Source organism: Bombus huntii, chromosome 7 (assembly GCF_024542735.1).
Source record: "Bombus huntii isolate Logan2020A chromosome 7, iyBomHunt1.1, whole genome shotgun sequence".
NCBI lineage: Eukaryota > Metazoa > Arthropoda > Insecta > Hymenoptera > Apidae > Bombus > Bombus huntii.
Genome location: NC_066244.1, coordinates 1,542,414 through 1,570,243, shown reverse-complemented (window position 1 = coordinate 1,570,243; position 27,830 = coordinate 1,542,414). Strand labels below are relative to the sequence as shown.

General features: G+C 30.8%; 1 protein-coding gene across 9 annotated transcripts in view; it reads left to right on the top strand.

Annotated features, from left to right (window-relative positions):
* The window catches only part of LOC126867249 (protein scalloped), a 341,496-nt gene that overhangs the window by 65,609 nt on the left and 248,057 nt on the right, over positions 1-27,830 (top strand). For 3 of the 9 annotated variants that reach the window (XM_050621515.1, XM_050621511.1, XM_050621506.1), the window contains exon 1: positions 13,896-14,009. The exons of 5 other annotated variants lie outside the window; for them this stretch is intronic. In XM_050621515.1, coding sequence (XP_050477472.1) covers positions 13,967-14,009 — 43 coding nt within the window. In that variant the 5' untranslated portion in view covers positions 13,896-13,966. Of the gene's footprint in view, positions 1-3,336; positions 3,405-13,895; positions 14,010-27,830 lie in introns of those variants that run through there. One more of the 9 variants, XM_050621509.1, reaches the window with a different exon arrangement.

Sequence of the window (27,830 nt, the reverse complement as noted above, 5' to 3'; positions counted from 1 at the left end):
GCTTAACCTATTTTCCTCCAATAACAAAAAGTTATTCAACACATGCAATTAGTTATATAATTATACACTAAATCTTTTAAAATATTAATTACATCTGTGCTGCAAATAATGTTACAAATATAACAAATGCTAACTATATTCATGAAATGTAATTTTAATTCTGTCTTTAATATCTGTTAATTCTGTACCTTTCTTACGATGGTTTACGAAAAGCCATTTATTATCTATTACCTACATTAGGAACGATATTCGCAAATCAGTCATCAAGGTACATTAGAAGCTTTAAATTTTCTATTGAATTTTACCTATATTTTGTGCACAGAATCCATTTTCACTAAAATTTGTCTGTTCTGAATTGGTCTAACATTTAATAGAACATTTATTAATACGTTCTTAAACCTATTCATAGCTTACTAAAAATATGTTGCATCTGTGAAAGATGTCTCACAAATTTTTGCAAGTCTGCTTTAAAAGTTCGCCCTGAATTATTCATAAACGGTTATGCCATTATGAAGTATAACTATTTAAGGTTAAATTACTTAATTTTGAAATTTTTAATTTAATCTAATTTAACTGCTAATCTCTCTCGTGGATAATGTAAAATGCAAAATAAAATTTTTAGTAATCTAACATAAGTTACTATGTTTTATTTATAACCTGAAGGTATTAGTTGATAGTTAGTTTTCATTGCTCTGATAAAAAAATACTTCAATTAACGTGTTAAGACAATCATTACAACCCTATAAAAGGAGACAAATAGAACAGTAAAAATGAAAATGAATAGGAAAGACAAGGGAACAGTAAAAAAATGAAATAAGAGACAGTAAAAAGGGGAAAAAAGATCGACTGTACATTTCCGGATTAGGACCTTATCACGAAATCGAGCGAGTTGGTACCATCCAGCAAATTAAAAACCGTGTTCCTCTCAGGGCGGCGGCATAATCTTCGGGAAAATCTTTTTTCCGCGATAAAAAGTAACATTACACGTGGTGGAGAGGAAGAGTGGATCGTGTACAAAAGAAAGCATCGTCGGACAGGGCAACTGGAATAAAAAGGTTTATGGTTGTTTCGGGTGCTCTATCTTTAGGACCTACATATCATGCCACAGTCGCTCTTCTCCTCTTCCCTCTTCCCTCTTTCCTCTTTCGTTCGTTCTCTTTTTCTCTTTTCCACTCGGAACCCTCCTGGCTGAACCCTCGACTGAGTTATTTCACGGTTAAAATAGTCGAGTGTTCGTTTCGAGCGAGAGGTTTGTGCAGTTTCACGCGAAGAAAGTACTCGCAGTCGAAGCACGCCTCTGAGTTGTCTATCTCTCTTTCTCGTGCTTTTTCGGATTTCCTCGACGAACTCTCTCGTGATCTTCCCTCTGAGGCTTTAATGCATCCTGAAGAACGTTTTGGGAATGTTAGGTTTAGATCGAGCAGTATCTTCTCTGTTTTCTACTTTTCTATTTCGCTATCCTTGGCGTTTTGGTTTTAGAGTTAGGTTAAGGGAGGGAGAATTGGGCATGTAGATGAATTTTCTTCAGCTGTTTCAATGCAAGTGGTTTGTTTTTCGAGTCGAAAAGAGTTTCTTAAATCGCTTAAACTTATGAAACATAGTATTAATAATTATACGTTTGTGAAGAAATTACCATAACGTGTAAAAGTATATGTAGAATTTAAAGGATAAAGTAAATCTCTGTTTTGGTGGTATTTGCCTAGTTTTGTTTATAAATATATGTATCTGCACCAGAATTGGTAGTTTACTAATAATTACAAGTACAATATTTAACTTTCATTAGTGATTTACGACTTTTATATGTTTATGGATTGTTTCTCGAAATGGAAATTCTTTCTTTAAGTACTGAATCTTTTTACATAGTTAGCATAATGCTTTTGTATATTGATGCTATAACGAAAGGGGTGACGCGATACTAACACATAAGTACATATATAAATATAACAAAAACCATATTTTATTAATCCTTGAGTGAAAGTTAACAGTGTGATAATCGATAAGAATTAGAAGTAAAATGTTTCATTGGTTTATAAAAAATACTTCTTGAAAAGTATTAAATGGGAAAGCAAATCAAACTCTCAATTTTTGACATTCTATTAAAGTTACATTGGAATCCTTAATAAAATATGTAGAGTCGTATTAATACACTATATCGTCTAATACTATGTCGTCTAATACACTATATTAGGGTGTTTTGAGGAATTCAATAGTGTATTTTAATAAAATGTAATAATGTGAAAAAGTAGGGCACAAAATACTTCTAAGAAAAATGCAAAAATATATGAAATATGAAAAATAATGTACACGTTATAACATTTAATAATTGAAACAAATCATTATTTATATCTATCTCTCAATTTCACGCGCATAACAATATGAATTTGATTAAACATTTGTAGTCTGGTCACTAGTATTTTATTGTTAATATTGGAAATCCAAATAACGAATCAATTCATTTCAATGAAAAATATGACTGGTTCAATTAGTTGCAATAATTTTTAGTTTGAATCCATTGCAAGATCCTTTGCGAAAGCCTTCTCATTTGTAATAATTTGATGTGTTTAAAATTTTTTAAAAACGAGTGTCGTTAAATTAATATATTTTAATAATATAAAATAGAACAAGTGTAATTATATAATTATAAATTTAGAAACTTAGAAATCTACATATTCCGTTTTTCGAAAGTGAATCTTTAAATGAAATAATTCTGTTCTACGTTTTCAATTTATTTTCACGTATAGAATAATCTCCTGTTGTTTATCCAATCAGAGAATAGTCAAATATGTACACATACTATATTTACAATTAGAGAAGTTCCAAATCCGATGTTGTCGGGAAAGAAGCCTCGTATTAAAAATCGTCATTTTATATTTCTGACTTACATTTACGCAAGAACCATCACTCTTCGGTTTATACCACTATTTTCAACATATCAGTGTACAATGATAGAAACGTATTATAGTTTGAATCCTATCTATATATATCTCGTACATTATATAGAAGCCTATTTACTCTTATAGTAGGATTTAAATAATTTTATATATATGCATACTAGAAGTAGTTACTTTACTGTTTTAATCATTTTCCTGCTCAAAAATTGCAGGCGTAAGATTATTATTAGCTAGAGTAAGTGGATTAAACTCGCCGCAGCCTAGTGAAACAGATAGTAACTGTAACTATTATTTATGGGTAATTAGAGAGAGAAAGTGTTGTTTTATATTACCTACAGATATATATAAAAAAGGAAAAGGAATATTTACATATACATTAAAAGAAAGCGCTAAATACAGATATCATTTATCTTAAATTTATTAAATAATGAATTATTTATTTCAGATAAATGATACTCTTTCAAGACGAATATCTTGGAACTGGTAATTATTACGGGTATTACGTTAAATGAGGTAATTATACGCTAAGCCTCTTCTAATAGAGTATCTTTATTATTGCTAGAAAAATCTTTAGATTTCCTGTCGTCTTAGTATTATAGAGATGTAAAGACAGAGTACGCGAGTCATATGCTACCACGTAAGACGGTGTAAGTGGATGTGATATAGGAATAGAAAGAGAACGCTGCATAGAAACGTTTTCTGTCCTTGTCTAATCAGGCATGCACACTGATACCGCTCGTTGATGAGAGTTACACCTACATATCTACTAGACGAATGTGCATGCGTTGTTAGACAAAAACACAAGAAGCCTCTATGCAGAGTTCTCTTTCTGTTCCTCTATCGCTTTCTCAGCTCGCTCACGCTCTCTACCTTTATATGTATCTCTACGTTCAATATAGAATAAAAGAAATATGGCGGAAGGAAATATTTTACGGTGCGTAGATTCATAGATTTTGCGATATAGGAGACATAGAGAAAATTAAGATTTAGCCAAAAAGGGGAAAAGATTTCGCAAAATTTATAAAAAAACTGCAATACTTTGGAGGCATTTTCATTCTTTGTAGTATTTATTATATATGAGAAAACCATATCTAGAAGTTGTTTAAGGTACAAATAGAATATAGTTCAACGTAACATAATATATTACAAAATTCGCAAGATTTGGTAATAAAAAAAGTGCACATTCTAGAATTATGTTAAAATTATGTTATAATGAAAGATGATTATTTCTCTACTCAAATCTAAAATTTTATTACCAAGTAGCCTATTATGTAGAATACTAATTTTCTTTTCTTCAATTTCCTACATGTTGTATTTCTTTCAATTCACTATTTAAAGCAACAAATCCTTTAGGTAAAGCAATACTCGTACTAATTTGAACGTACGGAATATGATCTTGAAATCTCTAATGATTATAAGCGTCTAAGTAGTTCAAATACAGTCAGTTACAAAAGTCTATGTACATCTATCAAATGTTGTATATCTGACTTATCAAAGAAACTAAAGACTTTGTCAAACAATTATTTATACGCAGTACATATCGATAAAATTATGATCGACGTATTTCTAAAAGGAATTTAGAAAATTCAAACGTTTGACTTACAAAAATCAGGATAAAATTACATGAGAAACGACAAATGTTATCAGTGCTTATGTACGGAAGATCTATAACATATTAATATAATATTAAGTCTAATTTTATCTTTACGCGTAGATATAATAGATGTATATAATTTTTGTTACATTGCATTCTATATTTTTCTATTTCTTTTTTTTTTACAAAGCTGAGAGTGAATAAATTGTATTACATTTTAACAATATGTGTTTTGATATATCATCAAAATTCATAGATCTAACGTTTTTGCTAAGACATTTTATATCGTATGTAGACTTTTGTAATTGACTGTGGGTAGAAATCAATAGGAGATCAATGGATCCAATTTTACAAACACATTCCAAAACACTGTCAGAAGACCCATAATCCTGAAAATTGACGCGTGTTTCAATAGTAATTTTAGAAGAATGGTAGAGAAACAAGCATCATAGGGTGACATTTTTATTTTTACGCGTTACGTTCGTTGGTAGTGACTTAATAAGCGCGCGCACCTGCAGGAGGCGAACCATGAATGAAGTTTCCACAATGGTGGGGACTTTGGCAAGTGGTTCGAGCCCGGATGCGTGGTGATTCGAGCGCATTTTGCTTTCTACGCAAAGTCGGTCGTCCCGGCCCGACTTCTTGGCGCGCATACAATTTCGATTATCTCGTTTCCGGTCGGTCCTTTCCACCTCTCTAATCTATCTCCCGATGGTTAACGAAGCAGTCCAGATACGTAAAAGGAATTTGGTTCCAGAGGAGTTCAGAAGATAGAAAATTTTGAATTTAGTCTGTTAATTCCGTTATACAAAATTGTACTTCCAATTTCTTGTTGTAATATAAGATTTAAATATATATTTCTTATGTTTTGTAAGGCTAGAAGAGACTGAAACTGTTACAAGAAACTGAAATTTCTGTTCTGCTTACAGTTCCTTTATCGATTCTCGGATCGTTCTTATAAATAATCTGTTATTTTATATCGACTAAAAAGCGGTCATAGAATTAATGTTGTTATCTGTTTTATAGTAACTGAAATCTTATGCTTCGCTATAAATAGTTACTTATTTGTAATACTAAATAATTACTTATTTGTATCATACTGATGTTTAAGAATAATGAATTATAATACATACCTAATCTAAATGTTTAATTTTTGAATCTAGCTTACACGAATGATCAATCATGAAATTTGTAAAAATTAACAAATGAATAATTATTAAAGAATACATGGCCGTCTTAAGTTACTAAATTTCTTTTTCTAAAACAGTCTATTAAAATAGTTCAACGATTCTTTTTCCAGCAATATATATCATGTATATGATTGTATGTGGGTATTACTCGAAGTTTGAATGTATTTATATTGGGCTATTTTGATCGTTTTCAATACGTAATATATTTAGGAAGAAAAGATATTTAGCAGGAAATGGGCTACAGATATAGAATTGTTTATTTAAAATAGCTTAAAGGACAGAACGTTTCAAGGCAGTTATCAATTCGAAGAAGCTTAGCTGTCACGTAAGCTATTGGCAATTTTACAAATTTTAATAGCAACGCCTACATTCTAAATACATATTAGTCTTAAGCGGACTTCGCTCGGTTAGTAAATCATCGGAGCACATTTGCAAAATACTAAATAATTTTGTCTTTTTGCTTAGTAAGCAAGAATATTTTTTATTATAAAGATTTTTGAATTCCAAAAATTCGTAGCTTCGTTTCTACCAATACTTGTTTTATATTTTTTCATACTAATAAATATATAAACATTTTTGTAGAAGATTATAAAAAATTATATTAACTATTAATATTAGCTCTTTCTTCTTAGTGAACAAAGATATTTTATATTATACACATATCCAAGTCTATACTGATGCATATTTTACATATCTTGTATATACTAAGAATATATGAAAATTTGTATGTGTGTAGAAAATTATAGAAATTTATATTAGCTATTAATTTTATCTGTTTTGTTACTGAGCGTGTACGCACGTAAACACATACATTTTTTATTATAACAGTTTCTGCATTTTTTGAATTTGTAATATCCTACCCGTAGAAAATGCTTAAAAATATTTGTATAAATTCTTTTGTAGACAATATTTCTTCAAAATCCTCTAATTCGTTTTTTGTTTGATCAAAAGCATATCTCAAAGTTTTTTGGAGCGTCCCATAAAGAAAAAGAAACGATTTATTTTCAATTTTAGCTCCGCTACCTTTGTTCAGAATTATAAGATCGTTTAAGCTTCTGAAATAGTAATGTTTCCTAATGACAACAAATGTAATAACATCCATTAATGATTTACAACTTTTATACATTTGTCAAAGTTTAAACGCGTTCCATATTTTGATAAATAGTGTGCTGGTTAATATCGTTGCGAAATTGAAACAAATAAATAATACATCTGTAATTAAGGACAATCGAAACTTCCAAATTTAAGATACATCTGTATCTTTTAAATGCAACACAAATAATTTGTTACTATTGTAAGATGAAAACACTTATATACTTGCACCTTATCACGAATATGTGCAATTTGTAATTATAGTTATAAAATTATGATACTAATTGTATAATAATTATATAAAATTATGATATTAATTATAATAAAGTTATAATATTAAATAAACATTGTAGAACAATATGAAACAACTAACCAAAAGTTTGGAATTACCAGATGTTTTACAACATCTAAGAATTGAAAAAGGAATCAGCTTAGGTCTTTGTTATCACCGAAAACTTTTTGTCGCAAGATCTATCGAATTAAGGGAAATTATTATATTAGATTGTCCCAGAAGTTTCTTTCGTTTTACAAGGAAATAATAGATGCACAATATTTTTTTTAATAATAATATTTTATATTATTGTATTGAATTATGTATGATCCATTTTGTTCTATTGGAATAAAATAATAATAAACAAAAAATGTTTCGCATGTATTATTTCCTTATAAAATGAAAGAAACTTTTGGAGTAACCTAATATCATTAATGTCTTTGGCATTACTTTCAGACTAATAATAAAATTAGCGGTAAGACTAGGTAGTGCAATATTGGTACAGTTGGGAAAGTAATTCCAATCTTTTGGCATGTTATATATAAATATATATTGAAAGTCTTTGTTTTGAAAGAGCTTATTTTCGTGAAGGGGTTTTGGAAAATATTATAATTCGAACTAGATTTTATATGATCTTTCCAAGAGGCATTTTAATAGAGGAAATAATTCATATCTCAAGAGAACAATCCATTTAATCTCAAGTAATTGTGGGTAGATGAATTATACGTTGTGACAATTGCTAGCTTTCTTCCGTTAGATAATGTTTGTAAAGTTTAATTCTATATTTTCTTCAATTATTTTATCTGAACATAAAATCATTTCTAATTCTATATTAAATTTCAACTTGGAATATTTGAAGAACGCAGAATATTTATTTCTTCTTTATCAAATATTGGAGAATTTTATATAAGAAATATTAGAGAAAAAAAACTAAGCAGAAATTGTTAGGTAAAGATTATTGTATGAAAATGTGCAAAAAATTGTGAATATTAAAGCAATATTTAATACTAAGAATTTGAAACATTTTAATAGTATCTACTTAATAAGATAATATTCTAATGAAAAATTAATATTGTAATTGCATATACATTGGAAGGAATGTTTCAAATTGTGGATAATTCAGTAAAATTATTAAATATCTCTGTAATAAATTTAATATCTATCTAATTTATTCTACAAAGCATTTAATTCAATCCCCTTCATTCAAAATTGTTTTTTAGCACTAACAGTTTCAATTTTCTATTAAAATGATGCAGTTACCCTTATCGAGAAGTATAACTGTTTAGAAATTAAGCACTTAGATTTTTTAATTGTTTCGACTTCAAAGTAACATTACAGTTTCGATATAAGAAGGGGATACTTTAAAAAATCATATTTATAATGTGTGTTTCGATATTTCCATTTGTCATAATTTCAACACATAGAGATATATGTATTTCACATCTATTACTTTTTAAACTACATTAAGTATTACTCTATCAATTCAACAATATTATCTTTTTTATGAGTAATATGACTACATAGGGATAAAAATACTTTTTGTTTGGCTCTTTGCATTATTGTTATAAAACATTAGACTCTTATAATAATGATAATGGCCAAGCTTTCCTAAGGCAGACGTTAAATTACAATTCTCTTTCATACAAGCATCGTAACAACTACATAAAACATCTCGTTCTCTTATTAATACTATTCTATTAGAATACGTGAATAATAAAGATTGGGATATTTGAGATTCCACGCTATAGGTCATACATTTCATTGAACTCAATAATTTTCAGAAATATCAGCTTAGTTTTTTTCATTTAATGTAACCGACTTTGTTCATCTAAATATATATAACCGATTTCATTAAATTAAAGAATATTATTAATGATGTACGATTGGAAAAATGATTTTAAATATTTGCCTGTATATGCATGTATATTGGAACTTACTACAATGAAAATATTTTTCTCTTGTGAGAATAATTTGAAATTTGAATTTTTATATATCTCATCATTACATTATTATGCTATTATCTTTCACATGGTTACATTTTTGTAGTTTCTTAACTACTAATTGATAACGATTTCATTCTAAAACACATGTGGTGCATCATCAATTTCATCAAATCCAAGTAGTGCACGATCATTGACAGAGTGAATATTTTATATTCATTTTCTGTTCTCAACTGTAGTAGACAATGAATTATATGTTATTATATATTATATAAATGAGGAGAAAAAGAACGATAAGTCAAATTTTCTGTTTACTGTCAAAAAGCCGGGTCATATACATAAATCCAAATAATGAACATTTTCTCCATTTTCTCTTCTTTTTGTTTTCTCCTTTATTACTTTATTTGCAACAAACATACAAAATGAAATTTTCCCAGCGCGTTCCCGCCAGCCAGTTACAAGTAGATGGGAGGATGGTTCACGCGGTCGCTCGATTTTCCCAAGCGAGTTTACTCGCGGACGGGAATTATTGCTCACGCGAGTAATGCCAGCGTTGCGCTGGCTCGCTGACGTTTAAGCAGAGTTAAATATTTAAATCGCGGCGGATAGACCCACGCTCGCCGCCTACCACCGCGAACAGTTCACCAACCAACTTCAACCAAACCCAGCCAGGGGAAAATATCTTTCCCAGCCGGCGTTGATTTCGCGATCGGTTTACGCGTGCACCGGCGTCGATCTTGAATAATCGTGCCCGGCCATTATTAGATTCATCGATTACACATCGATCGATATAGTCTGACTGTATTTTTACGACCGTTCAACGTGGTTGCGCAACGAGTTGCAAATTTGCATCGCGGTGCGTCTGTTGATATGCAGACGTGGACACAGCGCGTACCAAATTTAGTCGCCGATTGCCGATGGAAAATTTTCACGATTGATTCGTTGATAGTCTATATCTAGATGTTTTATATTTTCATATTGTATTCTTATCTTTTACATCATATTATGACAAATGTTGTAATTCTCCAAATTTTTAATTAAATTAACGATCGAGGGCCATATTGTAAATGCATTTAATAAAAAATGTTGAAATTTCTATTTTAGAACAAGATCGTCACTCTCCGGAGTTGCGAGCCCGGTTCTTCTCTCAAAGTAATGTATAAGCAGCGCCGGGAGATTATTGTGCCAGGATAGAGAAAATTAAAACAGACGCTTATCATATAGAACTTCTGTAACCATACTAAAATTACATTTTTTTTATATTTACAGCTACAGAAAGAACTTGTATTTATGATTACAAAAGTAATTGATGCATTTATTATGTACTAATTAATTAGACCCGACTATAATAAATTTCATATCATTTTTAGTAGGGAAATATTCGATAATTGCAGAAAAATATCTTTTGCACCGTCGTCATCCGCACTACGGAAAGGAAGGGAGAGGTAACTCTCAACGCACCACGAAGTTCGACGGCCCGCCGCGGTCGAGTAGTGTAACATGATCCAATGTTAGATATCGCTGAGACAATGTATCTAGATACTAATTCTAAGGCGAAACTTTTTTTATTTTTAACGTTTCTTAACACTTAGCCAACCGCGCGCGCCACAGCGAGCTATACGCTTCTCACCGCACTGGACAAGCCAACTTATAGGGTGTCCACGGCGCCCCCACAAGCCAACCTTACGCTGTCCACCGTGCATTTTTTTCAAGTAACGAGGACTAACATTCACTACTTGAAAAACAAAAGAAGTCTAAAAATTGTTTAGGCGGTCAATTATATTTTGTTTAACGATTTCACATATCGTTTATACAAAACATCAAATTAAAAGTGTATATTAAAAATATAAAGAAACATCGGTAAAATTAAAAATATTAAAGATGACTAAAGATAAATAAGACGACTCGAACGTGAAGTTAAAAATTCATAATGCATTTTAATATTTTTTTACAGTGTGGTATCGTTCGATTATAACTTTATTTAGTCATAACTGATAGTGTAATTTTTTAATTAATTTTAACACCAGCAAGTTGGTGTATTTTATCATATACTGTACTTTATAAAAGCAGAAAAAGTGTCGCAATTAATTGGGAACAACACTCGGTAAACAATAACTGATAATAGCAACAAAAAAGAAGAAAACGCCTTGCTAAAGTCAAAAAGGGTGATCTCCCCTTTCAGTCACGCAGCGATGTCCTTCACAGAGGGGAGATCTCCCCGTACGGTTGACTAAGTGTTAAATTGAACTTCTACTAAGGTATTTGTGAAATCTTTCTGATTAAAACAAGAACAAACACGATAAAATTTACTTATAATATATTTACTTATTGATATGTATTTGATGATCATTTATTAAGTAAGCAAGTATGCGCCAGATTATATCGTGTTTGATGTCATTTTAATCGGAAAAATGTAAGGAACATGTTGGTAAAAGTTTTGTTCAACACAAATCAAAAATGAGAAAGTTTGATTTTTGAATTAAAGATTTCAGCTTATCGCGAGCCTTTAAATATTTACGGAACGCCTCGACTGTCAATCCCTCTTCTTCTTTCACTGATATTGTCCTTTTCTATGTTCGGCACGACTAAAATCTCAACTTTCAGAAATAGAATTGTGTCCACCTTCACATAATTGCAAAACTTGGGCGCCGATTTCTGTGCGATTATCGCAAGTATTCCGTACTTTCATATGATTACAAAAATTTGGTAGCATAGGAATGAAGTATTGCAATTTGACGCATCTAATATCTATCTAATATAATAAATCTATTCTATTTCCTTTCTATTACTTAAGATTTATTGAAACTGAATATATATTATCCGTTGCTAGATTCCGGTACATGTTCAAGCGGAATAAAATAATTACTTTCGATGTATCTCTTTCGAAAATTGGAAAATTAACGTTCCATTAAGTTTGAGTAAACTCATTATCGCATTAATTACACTTTCGTCTAATTGCCCGTTATTATCCTTCGTACACTTTTCCCATTATTATTATGTAATACGATCAGTATTTATGGATTGATGGTAAACTCTGATACGTTTCATTATTTCAATACTTGCGCAGTATTATCGCCTATAGATAAAACTGTGTTGTAAGAATATCATGTAATTGGCATATTCATTCACGAACTTGCTAATAACTAAGATAGTTAATAGCCTGTTTTCGTTATCTCTCGATTCTTTCCCCTTTTTAATATAAACAATTAAAAAAGTGTATTTTTCAATTATTCGTTTAGGAGTGTCATTAAAACTGTGAGAAATGAAAAAATTAAGAAAATTTGTAGAATCAGTTTTTTTTATGTATAATAGGGCAAAATTGTTGTATTTATTAATTTATTTCTTATTGATGTGATTTAAATCTTCATAGAGAAAATATCATACAGTACATTATACATTATACATCGTTGAAGAATTTACAATTATAACACGAATTATCACGTTATAAGTTTTTCAAAATTCTTCGGAGTTTGAATGACTATCAAGTACATTACACAAAAAGAAACTTGTTATTAATTACGTAAAAAAGATATTATATAGTATTAATTTATATGTAATTCTAATAAATTTTAATAGTATGGACTAGCACAAAAATGTAAAATTATCAAATAAATAGGTACATAATTCACTTGTTTTACTTGAGCTCCTAGTACTATTGTCATGTCAAAGATGACTACAATACTTATCTCTATTGGATTTATTGAAATGTCGTTAATATTATTAATCATGCTTACCGTTAGACTGACGGATATTTATGGAAATTTCTATTTTTATAAGTATAATAAATAAAGTGGAGCCTGGTACTAAATAAAGTAGACAGTACTCTACTTTAGGTACTTTATATATTTTTACATATCATATTCTGTGCATTTTAAAATCCACATACATGCATCGAAACCAGCAGTTTTTTCATCACATAAATTATAGGATAAATGTAGAATGAAATATCTAAAAATTAAATAATCTAATCTGAATCTAATTTTATGACCTAACGACATTAATTGAGGATTAAATTATAATATATTTGTTCACAAACGTTATTACATATGATTTCATGCCATATGTATTGCATTTTCGCCTGTCTTATCCACGAGGCAGGGTTAATGAAACAAAGCATCAACTCGAAGGGAGGTAACATACACCTTTTTGTTATTTCTCACAATCGCCTACGCCTGGCTGCTCACCAACATTGAGATCCTGGTTTTCTAAGAATCGAAAATAATCACGCTTTCCTTCTCTCTGGCTTTTCCCCTCCTTCCTTTCAAAAGCATCGTGCATCGTTGGAGCAAAACGGAAAGACCAATTTTATTAGCGATTCCTTTCGCGTTCGAATTATTTTCCGGATTCTCCGTCATTGAACTAATTAAATTTACGATTTAAAGAGGAAATGTACAAAGATGTTCTATAAATGACATAATGAATCGTAGAAATGGTTAATTATATGTGTCAGAGTACTTAAGAATTAATTTTACATAGTTGTTAATTAAAATTTGACTAATTTCATTTTAACAAACTAAATATTATACACTTGTACGCTATAATAGCGTCATATGAAAGTTAATTATTAGTGTATAACTAATAATCTATTATTCAATTTTATAAAGTTTCCTTTTAACATTTAATATTTTTGTACGACTTGAAAATAAGATATTCCAAATTATTGAAATTTTGTCAACACTGTAAGAGATACCTATATAAGAAAAGCCATGTTTTATTAATAGAAACATTATTGTACCATTATAACTGAAATGTAGTGGAATCATAACTTAATATTAATGGATAAATGACTGAAGTTACCAGATAAATTTCAAAGGAAGATTACTCTAAAGTTTGTTAATGAAGATTAGCTTTTATTTCTTTAATATGATTTCTAAATATTAAACGATAACTAATGAATTCTTTCCTTTCTTGTTTCAGGTAAGTCTATTTTGAAGTCTATGAAGCAGACTTTTTGACCATTCCGAACACACTATTAAGAGGCGTTCTTTATGCGTTCGACACACGGAATGCCAGATTATGTACGCGTAATGAGTGAGTTCGTTTCTTTTTGTACTCTCTCGTTACATCGAATCTTCCCAAATGAAATTACGTATTCGCATTTTTTTTTGGTTGCATATCAAATACCAATCCAGCAGATATGATTATGGTTTCATCGTTTAAAAATCTATTAATTTTTACATTTATTGAAGTTTAATTTGAATGTTTAGTAATTTTAAAATTTATTTAAATTGAAATCGATATTGTTAGAAAACTTACGCGTTTATTTGAAAGTTCCCTAATTCTTAGATCTCTTGAAAATTAACTCGAAAATTGACTAATTTTTTAATTTGTTGAAAATTAATTACAACATTTATCAATTTTTAAATTTATTTATTTTGAAATTGATATTTGTGGGAAAAGTGCGTGATATCTTTGTTCTGTGTTACACAATCGGAATATTAAGTTTTAAATTGAAGGTTTTTGAAATTGGGATAAGTATAATATTATGCGACATAGAATTCGATAAAACCATCTACTAATAGCTTAAACAAAATAGATTAAAGTAGAAAAAAAAGAAAAGAGAAAGATTAGTTGAAATAAACTAATACGTATGTTTATAAAATTTTCAATACATTTCTTTAGCGAATTCTAAAGCTTAATGTATATCGAGTTATTTCATTAGCTCATATCATAAACATAACGCTTGTGCATTCTTTTAACCCTTTCATGTACAAATTGTTCCTTCATATCTCAAAATAATAGATATGTGTACAACTCGCAATAAACAATCGTATCTGAACCAACACCCACCATATTCCTGGCCCTTGCATCACATGCCTGTCACTCGCGCGCTACATATTATAACCTATATTGTCGTTTATTTGCCTAAATAAACGATCGATTTCTGGAAAGTAAATTTGTTAGCTCCCAATTCAAAAACATTAACTTTTGTACAAATTCTTCTTAAGTCTTTTTGCTTTGTTAAATCTCTCTTAACACCATAAACTCCACTACTGGAAGATCTTAGCTTTTTTTCTTGAGATTCGGGTTACCGGGGCTCGACTATACTTTTACTCGCCCATGTCATTATCGGATGAATTGTGACGGTGCGTAAAAATCCAGTAAAATGTTACTATGCATCTTGGAGGGGTAGAGCGTGTTTCATAGTCGCCCACGCAATCCGTCGACATGATTTATGACGATTCGAGAAGATTGTGCAAGACGCGTTGCACGGAAATCCTGGAAGATCGAAGAGATAATTTTTAAGCTCAAAGATGATGCATGATATCCTGAATGAGAAATTGAATAGTGTCGTGGAAGAGATCCGCGCGAGGTAAACTATCCTTCCTTGGTAGAAGTTGTGCGCTGTCGTCATCTTCATGAGAACACTGATGAGAATTGATCGATGTTTAAGTTCAGGGAAGCTTTCTTGGAAAATATATCGAAATTTGGGAAAATGTATCCTACTTATTTGTTGATAATGAGTATTTATGATGTGTTAAATGTTATCTGAGTTAGAAAGAGGTATGGTATTTGGGAAAATTGTGTAGTGATTTATGGAGCTATATTGCTTAGAATAGATAGTAAGATTCGATTGCAGTAAACATAATAGAAATGACAGTATTTTCAAATAGATGAAATTTTATTTTAAAACCTCATCTCATTCATATTTACATGACATTTATACGATAAAAATTTTGTAATTAAATTCATTTCTCAAATCTATTCCTTTATACGAAATGTTTTTGAATTGCAATGTTCGAATATCTTGAAATAAAATACCCAAAGAAATATAATCAATATACATTATTCAATGTATAATTATCTTTTTGTAAATGTGGAATTCAAACTTCAGTTTCTTTCGGAATTTTTTTATTCCAACTAAAGAAATATTCAATGAGCTCATTAACTTTTGCAATTGATATTAATTAACATTGCTGTTTCACATTAAAAATTAAAACATATTCATTTGTTCTACCAAGTATTTCTTAATAAATGCATTAATAACGATAACGATAACAACACACATGAATTGAAAACATTTTATTAAAAAATGATGGACATGTCTTTTGACTCTAAATAATTTCATTTCAATCAATATTTATTTTAAATTTAAATGTTGAACTTATAGAAACGATACTCATTTTAAACTTAAATTTTGAACTTATGGGAACGACATTTACCTTGAATTTAAGTTTCGATTTCATATCTTCGATTTAAACAAGCAGCTACATATATCAAAATCCAATTCGTTCGCAGAAAAAGTTTTACATAAATTGCTGAAAAACTCCGCCATCTTGTACCTAATTTACAAATTCACAACGTTCGCCTTAATTTACCGATTCTTCAACACGCAATTAATAATGAAAAGCAGAAAAACACATATCTCCTCGATCCAATTTGAACATTTTAGTTTCATCGTAATCGAAATATCTGATGAAACGCGTGCAATGTGTTAATGTTCTTAAAGTTAATCGATCGATCTTGAAGATCGAAGCAATTAACGCCAGGATCGCCTCACAATGATGAACGTTCGTCATCTTAAGACCGGTTTCCATCCATGACTCACCATTGCGGATTCTATAAAATCCCACTATCAATGCGCCTCTCTCGGATTCCTCTTTGCTTTTACTCGATGCGCCGTTTTTTCTTCTTTTTATTTTATTTCTTTCCTTTCCTATCTTGTTATTTTTATAAATCGTTCTATATACCCAGTTTCTCTTTTTTCTTGTTTCATGTTTCGAAAAATTTTATAAGAGGAATCGAACATTTTATGATTCTAGTGGACTTCTTCTAGGAAGAAGTAGAATGTTTCCGAAACGGTTCTTTGGATTTTTACTCGCGATGTTGTGATCGTGATTGTTTCTCGAAAAATTAATAAAGTATGATTTATGTATTTATAATTAGTTGAGATTAAATGAACTGTTTTGATAGATTTGTACTCTAGAGACTAATAAAATAGAATTTTATATAAACGTTATATAATCATTGAGTTTTACTTTTACCGTCTTCGATAAGATTTTGCCATATTACGAAATTTATTAAACATTATTTTTATGGTACTGTAAACTATAACCGAGTCTTTGCTTCAGATAGAAAAAAGTTGTTCAAAGAGTTTAAACTTACTATATTATATTTAAATATGAACCTATAAATGCGATTTTTTTTTTAGGATTGTTCTTAACACGTTGCCCATTGTGAGAAACTTGCGTAAGTCGCGTGAAATATATAGTGTTTCTCAGCAAAAAGTAGAAAGAAAAGAAAAATTGTCTGAGAGAAAGTACATTCGTTCACATTTGAACAATCTTATCGCTACCCTATTCGAGAATAAAATAGTTCCGGACAGAAGGAATCAGATATTTACAATTACATATTACGTCTGTCGTTGTGTTAAGGGTTAAAGTTGTGTTGCGTTATTCTATAACAGGTAACGAGAAAAAGATGTTAGACCGATTGTGGAGTCGACGATTTCGTTGGAAATGTTCGCGAAATCGGCTACGGGCATTGATAAATCTTTCGGCGGATAGAATTTCTCTGGGAATAGCGTCGGGAGTTTCTACGTTCTTTCGATGGCACCAGTAACCTTTTGAAATATAAATTAGCCGCGATAAGATGCCTTTGTCGGCTCACTTTGCGTGCCGCTGTTGCGATCACCGTTTTCCATCCTGCCACGGCTAGTACTGCGGTGCGTGCGCTGTTCAGTTTGCACATGTGTAGCATATACCGACCGCGAAATTCTCCTTCTCGGTGAATTCGTAATCAGAAGCCTGTAATCGCAATTACACATCGTCCAGAACCAACTGCTTTGTGATACGGTCCTATGGGGAAATAATTCTTTTTTGTTTCGATCGCCTTGTTGAACGTGGAAAAGGAAAGATTTGTTTATCATAGAGCTCCGCATCTTTTAGAGTACCGAAATAATTAAGGTTTTTCGAGGTGTTGCACACAGTGAAACTTCTTTCCTGGTATATAGTGACTCACAAAAGTATTTGACTACCTACAGCACGTTTTCTATTACATTAAGTTATCGCGCAAAATCAAAATAAAAGAGACTAGCAGCAAAGAGTTGAATGTTAATATAGATATTTATTGAATTTCGCGCTAAAAGCTGAAATATTTTGTGTAATGTTATCAATTCTAAACATAGTTGATATCAAGAGAGTTAAGTTCATAGTTGTAGAAAGTAAGAAGTATATTTATCACAAGATTCAATTGGCGTCACAAAACTACTGCTTTTAATTTTCTAAGAAGATTAATGACGTGTTCGATGATGGATTAATTCTGCAGATATATTCGTCTTAAAAGTAACGTTATCTGAGAAAAAAATAGTTCGTCATCATGTTTAATACTGACGTAAAGAGTTCTTGATAACTAAACTATGTTATGTGTAATACTCCAAATTTATCGTCGATTAAAATAGTACGGTCATGCTATCGAAACATCGCACAACTTCAACATTTTCTTCTTTAATTTGTTTTTTTTTCGTATAAAATATGTATAAATATAATCTATATATATATATCATATATTATTATATTTATATGCATTATATTGTAATATTATTTATATTTTTATTATATATAGATTATATGATATATAATATGTAATTTATATAACATATATAATTATATAAATATATAATTATACTACTATACTACTATTACTATTAGTGTTCATGGCAATATCATTGGTGTAAATTGCAAATTAATTAGATCAATAAAGTCTGTTTATTTATTATTAAACTGCGGATTAGATTACGTTTATGCAATTTTATATTTTTATAAATATAGCCAAAGAAATGGAGTGTAAATAGAAAATTGTTTAATTTATTAAATATTATAGTTAGCAGATGCTCTATTTTAGACATTTTTGCATATTGTATATGTACGTTCTCTAGATTTTTGGAACCTCCCAATATGCATAAACCGCAGTTTATTTATTATGTAATATATATTGCATAACATGCAATATTAATAATATAGTAATAGTACAGTATAATAATAATAAAAGTATTATTAACATCAATGAGAAAATCAGTAATTAAGAAAAAGTAATTAATAAATATTTTTTAAATAGCTATTTATGATTATTGTTGTACATAACCTAAAAATGTCAAGTTGCTACAGTTGGCCAATTTGTAACTTGAAAAATTTTATTAATAACATTAATTCGCATTGCGATACTCCAGTTTTCAAAATTTTCTTGTTTGTGATTCTTAAAAGTACACTAGCCTTCGTTTTACTGTTTCGCTTCTATTTCGTTTCTTATTTCAAATTTTCAGTTCTATAATAAGCAAGGACAGTCGCATTTATCAAGCTGACAGAGTTGTAGGTGGCAGCCATTTTAGAAGTTAGGTTTTAGACAGAAAGATTTCGTTGACAATTTTAAATAGCTCCACTAGTTGTACTAATCGCCTAACAAATGGTAGATGTTTCTTCAAATCTTGATTCAATTTATCGTCTAATAAATGGCAGAACATTAAAACATATATCGAAATTTCGATTTGACAAATTTATTACTCTCTGGAATCAGGAGCTTTTGTATCTACAATTCTTGGATTATACTTTTGAGATTTTATAATTATTAGGTTAAGTTGTAAATTTAATTTAATTTCTTAAACATGAAGAAAGATAGTTTTCGTAATTGAATTAGTTGGACGTACGAATAAGCTAGGCATTTCCCTATATTTCCTCCGTTATTCGCAACTTACACAATTACATGTCACTATAGAACATTATAAAATTGCCCAAAGTACGATTATCAAGTTTTCAACTAATCGTACACTTTTGCAGTCTAAGACCGACGAATATTCCCAAAACATAAAAGCATCGATCGTTGATAGGCTCAGGATCTCTCACATCAACTATACATATGTCTCGATGAAACAATAATTTCAGTATCGTTACTAGTATTAATTTACGTAACTAGGCGGAAAATAGCCGGGACAGTTGATTTGCTCGTGTTTCGTCGGCTCTGCAGGTTGCGGTCACTGCGGAGAGAGCGACGTTCGAGACTGAATTATTATAGCGGTACACAGCCGGAATATAGAATCTATGTGCATTATGTATATGATATACGTTTATATACGATGTACATACATGTGTGTGATCGTATACGTAACTGCGTTTTACGTGTAGATACAACATAGGGAGTCGGCCAATCGCCGCTGCTGGACGATAAACCTGGAATTGATCCACGTATTTGTAAACCTGCACCAAAGCACAGCGCGTCCTGTTTCGACGAACCTCGTAAAACCGCAGCTTCGTTTTACGACTCATTTCGGAATCTAATTTATCGGTCGGCAACACGTCGTTGCGCGAAACGCTCCCAGACAACTTCTATGCCTCGTTTCGTTTGACTTTCGCATTTTTATTTAATTTTTTATTTATTGTTTTAGAATTTTAACACATCGTTGACCGGAGACATACTCTTATATCAAACGTGTTTACAGAAAGATATAGTTAAAATTATCGTACGAAATTGTCAAAACTTAAAATTGATGAAGTGTCCATTATAGAATTTGTGATTGTGTTTATTATTCGCCTTTTGTCACGTTAGATTTTTTTTTTTTTTTTTACCTTTTGTACGGTGCGTCGCGAATTTTTGAGTGAAACTCTTTCTCTGATACTTTGTTCGAGCGATAATGCTAGTGATACTTCTTCGGAAAGTAATACTTCTTGAGAATATATACATGTAGATCTGATTCATTACGATGTGAATATTAGACTAATGAAACGACAAAAAACCTTCGTGTTCGATTCTGATACTGAAAGTGAAAATTGCACTTACTGTGCTGGGGCATGTTCCCTTACTTCCAGAGAAACGGTTTGAAAACAACGTTTTACAAAAATTAGAAGATTTTACAATTATTAACCTGCAGAGTGTTAGCCAAGTAACAGAATCAATCTTTGATAACGACCTCTTTGATTTTCTCATTTTTCGGACAAAGATGTATCACCAACAGAATAAGAAATCATATAAAATATATGAAAGAACTGTAAAAGAAAGTAATATAATCAGTATTAACGTATTAAGAGTTTCTAAGAGATTAATAAGTTTGATGGATCAAACGAATGGGTCCATATTGACTTAGGATGAAAGGCAGTCAGGTTCAAGTGTTAGTTTCTGCATAAGTCCCCTTATAAAATGTCTTAGATGTTTTCCATATATTTAATATTTTCGTAATAATAGCATAAGATATTCGCAGAAAATTCAATTTTATCTCGTCGTACTTTAATTAAGGTTAAGATCGAAAAGAAATTGCTTATTTAACTTTTATTAAATTTGTATTTAAAAAGATCAACAAGATATTATACAGAATTATACAATATCATTAAATAACGTAATCAAATGTAGAATAATTCTATGCGTAAAAAAAGGAAGATTTTTGAGACGTTTTCTAACGGAACTTAATTTTTTTTTCTTTTCTTTAACGGAAAAAATCTTTAGCAGAAAAAACTGAACGATAAATTACGCACATAAATAATAATTATTTCATTTTTTCATTATTTCGTTTAATTTGAAATTAGGGCTGAAAAAACCAATTTTAAACGTTTCTAAAGAATCCTATGTCATTTGCAATAATTTAGAAGTGCCAAAATACTTATGAACGGTAGTGTGCTTCCATTAATAAACATCAAAATTTCGAACTGAAACCAACCCAATTACAAGAAACGGTTTTTTTCTTTTCATACCATTTCTGCCATTTGCAGGCATTTTTACAATTACGTGGGAAGAAGCAAACATCCCAAAACGCATTCATTGCGATTCGGAATCTTTTATAACGGTGTTCCCTAACCTTTCTTAGATTACGTTTTATCTAAACGACTTAAAGATTTTGGTGCCCCCCCCCCCCCCCCAATTGAGTCAACCAAGTTCTAATAACTAAATTAAAAGTATAATAAAGCTATGACTAGTGTGGTAAAACTATTGTTAATTTGACTTTCTTTAATGAATATAAATTTAAAAAATATGAGAGATTATGTGCATATTTTCAACTGTCGAACGAACCTAGTACATTTATGGCAAAGCGTTCAGTGTATTTAAATTAATAGTAGGCAATTTTTAGCTAATCAGACAAATAACAACATGTTAAAATGTTACACAAAAGAAACGCCAGGTAGTATAAAATACAAAGATGATTCTTTATTTAATTACATGGACGAAAGTAACGAATTTAATTGTCTCATAATATTCAAAATTGCTTCCTTATGGTGGTGTACGTTTCACGTTGGGAAACACTGCTTTGTGACCATGGGCGTTCTCAGGATATGACACGTATGTCACGTAGAATGTCGAAAGAGTAAAATCGTTCTTGTCGGATCCACGTCATCGTCTCCTAACCACCCTCAACGACGATCTTAGCCTAACCTTCTCAACTTTTCGTAAACCAACCGTCTCCATCCGTAAACCAGATCTCTTAGTCTCTTTCCTGATCCTTAATGGGCGAGATGGCTATTATATCTCCAGGTGCGTGTTAGACCAGCAGGACACGTCAATTTTTGTCCATGACAATAAATCCTGTGGCACGTCTTCAGGTAGACGATGGCCTGAGATCGTCTTACTACAAGTTATAGAGTTCTTTCTCCTTTCGGTTCGTATCCAGTGACGCAAGATCGTTCCATCGGTAGCCTCTCGTTCCAAGTTTTTCGTTGGACCAGTTTCTGCAAACAATTTTGATTGACTGAAAAATCCTTATCGTTTCTAACAGTAGATGCAGAGAATTTTGTTTATTTCTTTAAAATTGATCTGTTTATAATTTAAGTGAGTTTTTATAATTGCGCAACTAATAATGCTTATGTCTGGTTTTACTTATGTTCTATACAAAAAATAAGTTAAGATAACTTAAGCATATGATTTTTATGTTTCATATTAAGTAATAAAAAAAAAAAGAATTATTATAATCTATCAAATACTTAGCCAAAATGTCATTTTATATCACGTAAATTTTATAAATTAATCAACATAGTAGTTTCAAGTGTCTTACCCTATACTTTCCACGTTTGCTACAGCAAGCTGGAAGATGTTATAAAGGGAAATGGTTCGCCACTTTCTCGAGTGAGAGTTCGATTTTTGCGACAGTGTGTTGTTTCGTGCGAGACTGAGGAACTTGTGATATTTGGGTCATCGATTTAGCTCGAATTTTGCGCGTAGTTGCTACATGCTGGCTATAATAATCTATTGTATTAAATGCCTAAATTGCATTATATCGAATATCGTAGAATATTCGGATTATATTCGAATCCTGAGCGCCCTGGATTCTGGTTAACTGCAATACGCTTACCTCTCTGTGTTTATATAATTTTTGTTGATTTTTACTAATTTATTAGACAAATTTTATTTATAATTGCTTTTATTATTAGTCATTATAACTGTTTTTTGTATTTGACATTAATTACGTATAATTTTTACTGTAATCTACAATTTTTGAAGTCCTGATCTCTATATGTATGTCTCAGTAATTCACTGACAAAGAAGTTTGAAAAACAGTGACGCAGATTATTCCTTCAGGCACAACTGACACGTGTATTCTATTAATGTTTTGCTAGTAGTCGACGATCGCTTAATCAGCTAGCGCGAATCGGTTGGTATTTTATCTAATAAAAGGCTAAAAAAATCGTGTCTAGAAGCCACGAATTAAAATTGATGGATTTTTAACGTATTTTGAGATAACTCTCTAATGAGATTTTAATCATTAACTCCATTACAGAAATGAATCTATAACAAGGCTTTTGTTAAGATAAAATTCAACTCTTCATCGTATAGTTAACGTATTATATACCCAATTAAGAGTTACTTTAATGGGTTCTCTCAGAACATTAGTATAATTATATCTATAGTTTGAAATATTAATCTTATCTAAATTTTATTTTGTTTTTCTTATCTGTTCGAACATTTTGATTACAAAACAGCCTTTCAATGTTGTTGTTCAATACATTTTTATGCTACTAAATTGAAAAATCTAACAAGTTAGAAGTACTTGATGTATGATCTATATGTAAGGTAGATACTATCTTAATAAATAAGTAAATACTTGTGAAAAGTAAATAAATAATTTTTCATAAAAGTAAATAAAAGTATTTAAAAAGAAAACAAAGAAGTATTTTGTTCGGTGTAGAGTAAAACAAAGTAATTTGTCATGTTTTCAATTCATTAATGTTACTAATTGGTAAATTATCATATAAAGAAACCCTGGTGTAAGGAAACACAGAAAGAATGTGCGACACATGTTATCAATACAAAGAAAAAAATTGTGTTTTTATTTCCATAAATGAATACAGGTGCCATCCCATTCTAGTTTCAAATATATATATATTTACTAAAATTCAGCTAAATCTGCCTAACTTCTTAAAATTACTTGTCAGAAAACTTAGTAGCGCCAGAGCACCAAATACGGTTTTCGTCAATCTGAATTTCGTAGACTGGGATTCTGTTAATTACGAAGTAAGAAATAAAAGTTTTCTACTAAATTGAATTTTGTCCTCTTTTTATGTATATCACTGAAATATTAAATGATTCACATTGGGGAAATCTAAATTTATCCGAAACTTTCTAACCTCATAACACTATATCCCTGAAAAAACATTATACAATCTACAGTCACAATCTCGAGATCGTAGGTTGAAAGTTTCACGTGGATCACACGAGTCCTAACGTATCGATCTATATCGATCAATAAATCCGCGATCCACGGTAGCCGGAACGTGAATTGCTTTAAGGAAAATCATCTAACTCAGTACATTGCATCTGGTTGCTTAAACGAAGAGCGATGCTCTGTTGCACGGCCGTGTTCTGAAATGCACTGACCTTCTATTGTTCGCCGACAAATCGCCGTTCGCCGAGCGCGGTTTCACTTCTTGCTTGCTACCTTTTGCACCGGTTTACCGATTCGAGGACAGAGAGAAAAGAACGAACCAGAGAGAAGAGATGGACAGGTAGAGCTGCGTGTAAAATCAGGAGAGAGAGAAAGAAAGAGAAAGAGAGAGAGAGAGAGAGAGAGAGAGAGACAGAGACAGAGGCGGATTCTGTGCTCATCTTGTGAAGTCGGCACGAATCCTGAGCTGCGCTGTATCGATGCATCTTGACCTTTTTCCTGGCCCTTTCAAATGTCATTAAACCAGAGGCTGGCACGATCTCGTTGGAAAAGGCCTTGAGTGGAAACTCCACGTTGCTCCATCGAGCAGAGGCTCGACGGAGGAAATTAAAAACGGAATAAATTACCGGTGATGGTTTGGAACGGTTGCTTTGTGAGTTTAAAGACGTCTACGTAGACGATGCCGAGACGTGTATTTAGTTAGAACAAAATGCAATGGAATCGCTTTGAATATCGGAACGATGATTATAGTATGATTATTTTGGAATAGATCATCTACTGTTTTTTTGAGATAATTTAATCGCATAATAAGTAGTATTTGTAGTATACATTTCTATTACCTTTCCATGTTTCACGAGTTTCGCTCGGCGGTTTCAAAATTTATGACGCTTCTAATTTTTTACATTAGGATAGATTACTTGTTTTTAATCATTTGCCCTGGAAAATGATCGATACCTAACCTTATTAAATAATTTACTATTGAATAATTTTGTTACAGGCAAATATGATAGTATTTATTTGTATATCATACAATGTACACATATATCATATGCATATCTTGCTTTTTTCATTATATATAATTCATAATAGTTCTCCAGCATTTTGTAGGTTAGATCGTGTTATTCTAAAAAACAATCTGTAAGAATTGATATCTTTACATTGTATACTATCTATGCACACAATGCTTTCTATACTCTATAAAATACAGTATGCTTATAATATTTTCATGAAATCAATATAACAGATGCATGATTTCTCAACTATACAGGGCGAAACAAAAAAAAAGGGTTCTTAACTTTAGGATAGATAGTACTTGTGAAATGACGAAAAAAATTCCAGTAAACACAGGTTGAAAAAGGTATATAGTTTCAAAGCTATGAACAATTTTTTGTTTCGGTTAAAGCAAATAACTTTCTCGCTTCAGGAGTTATTGTACCGCATGGAAGCAGTGAATTATCTATCTTTCTAGTCTATGCATGTGTCATAACGCAGGACTATTTTGTTATGAAACGCGGCGTCGTTAGAGATAGAGATATTTAGTTACACACCTCTTCGTGATTAGCGAACAGTTACAGAGCTAATACAAAATTGTTTCAATGCGGTAAAAATGACATCGTATTATCGTAATCAAGAAACGGCAGATATGCGTTACATCTATGGAATTGCCAATGGTCGCACTATAGTATGCACGAAAACTTATTATTGTGCTATTTACGCGGAAAGATATCCAAATTAAAAGATACCATCTCCACACTTTGTTTAAGAAACTTCATCAACGTCTTTGCGAAATCGGTTCATTTGAAACACGACATTCGTTCGGAAAGGCTTACGTTTGCTTCAATTGTTACTCAGGAGATCTGCGTCTCAAAGACAGTTAAAGAAAATCTAGGAATATGTAGTAGAAGAGAATTTCAGCATCAGTGGGAATTAGTCAGCGTGCTGTGATGAAAATTCTTCATATACAATAATTATTGTATCCGTATCATATACAACGAGTGCAGGCTCTCGTTCCATCAAAGTATCCACCGAGAGCAGAGTTTTCGCAGTAGATTCTCATAGAGCGTGCATCGAATCCACAATTTGTTTTACGTATTTCGTTTACTGGCAAAGCTGCATTCATTAGAAGTGGCATTACATGCAATAAACATGTACAATACTTATGGACGGAATAAAATTCTTTTTGAATGTGTGAATGTAGATTATCAAATTTTAGGACCTGTCATTTTATCAAATCAATTAATAATCACACCTGATCTTAATTTTTTAACAAATATGTTACCGTTAATATCACCCATGAATTTCAGTGAAAGATTAGAACAATGGTGTATGCACAATGGAAACCCAGCTCATTTTGCTTTCAACGTCCGATAATATCTAAATAACACTCTTAGTGAAAGATGGTCTGGACGAAGTGGACCAGTGCCATGATCTCCTCAATCTCCTGATTTAAATCGTAGATAGAAATCCTAGATTTCGTTTTGTGACGACATGTTAAAAGTATTGTGTACTCTTCATATACTCGTCAATAATTAATGACATAAATGAATACCGTCGGAAAATATAAAATACGTATTTTCGTAGTAAAAGTTATCGTAATGGTATCTTTTGAATACTTGATATAGTTTATAGGCTGGTTTAACTATACCAAATCCTTCGTTTTACTCATTTCTTATATCTTTATTCCACTATTTCTACTTTATTCACTGTTAATGACTTCAGTTTTCTCAAATCGATTGAAATATTTTACGTATGTTTAAAATACACATGTGAAGTCATGCAAATCTACACTGACTATATTAGAGTCGCTTTGCAAGATTTTACTGTTACGTACGAAATTTTCTATTCTGTATTTCTACTAGTATTATTTAATGCTATATGAAGTTAGAGGTTTTATATAGTATTGTAAAATCTTCAGATAAATATTCTAAGGTATTTGTAACAAAATTAAAAAATGCCTTTTAGAATTTTGATTGTCTTGATAATCTTCCAATTGTTAATTAAGAGAATAAATTATGTTTTATAAAAAAAAGAACAATAATAATAAAACATGAAAAAGAAAGAAACTGTATCTGTTTATAAAATTTAATTATACGAATAAATTGTATAAAATTTTTGTTACATCTATTTTACATCATTCTTTATATAATTATATATTTATTTAGTAATAGACTCTGAGCACTGCTTAATGAGTTTTTTTGCTCTGCTAATTATTCAGATTCTCAACTCATGAAAAATTCATACAAATATTGGCTTTATTGAAATTGGCCCATAAGATAGCA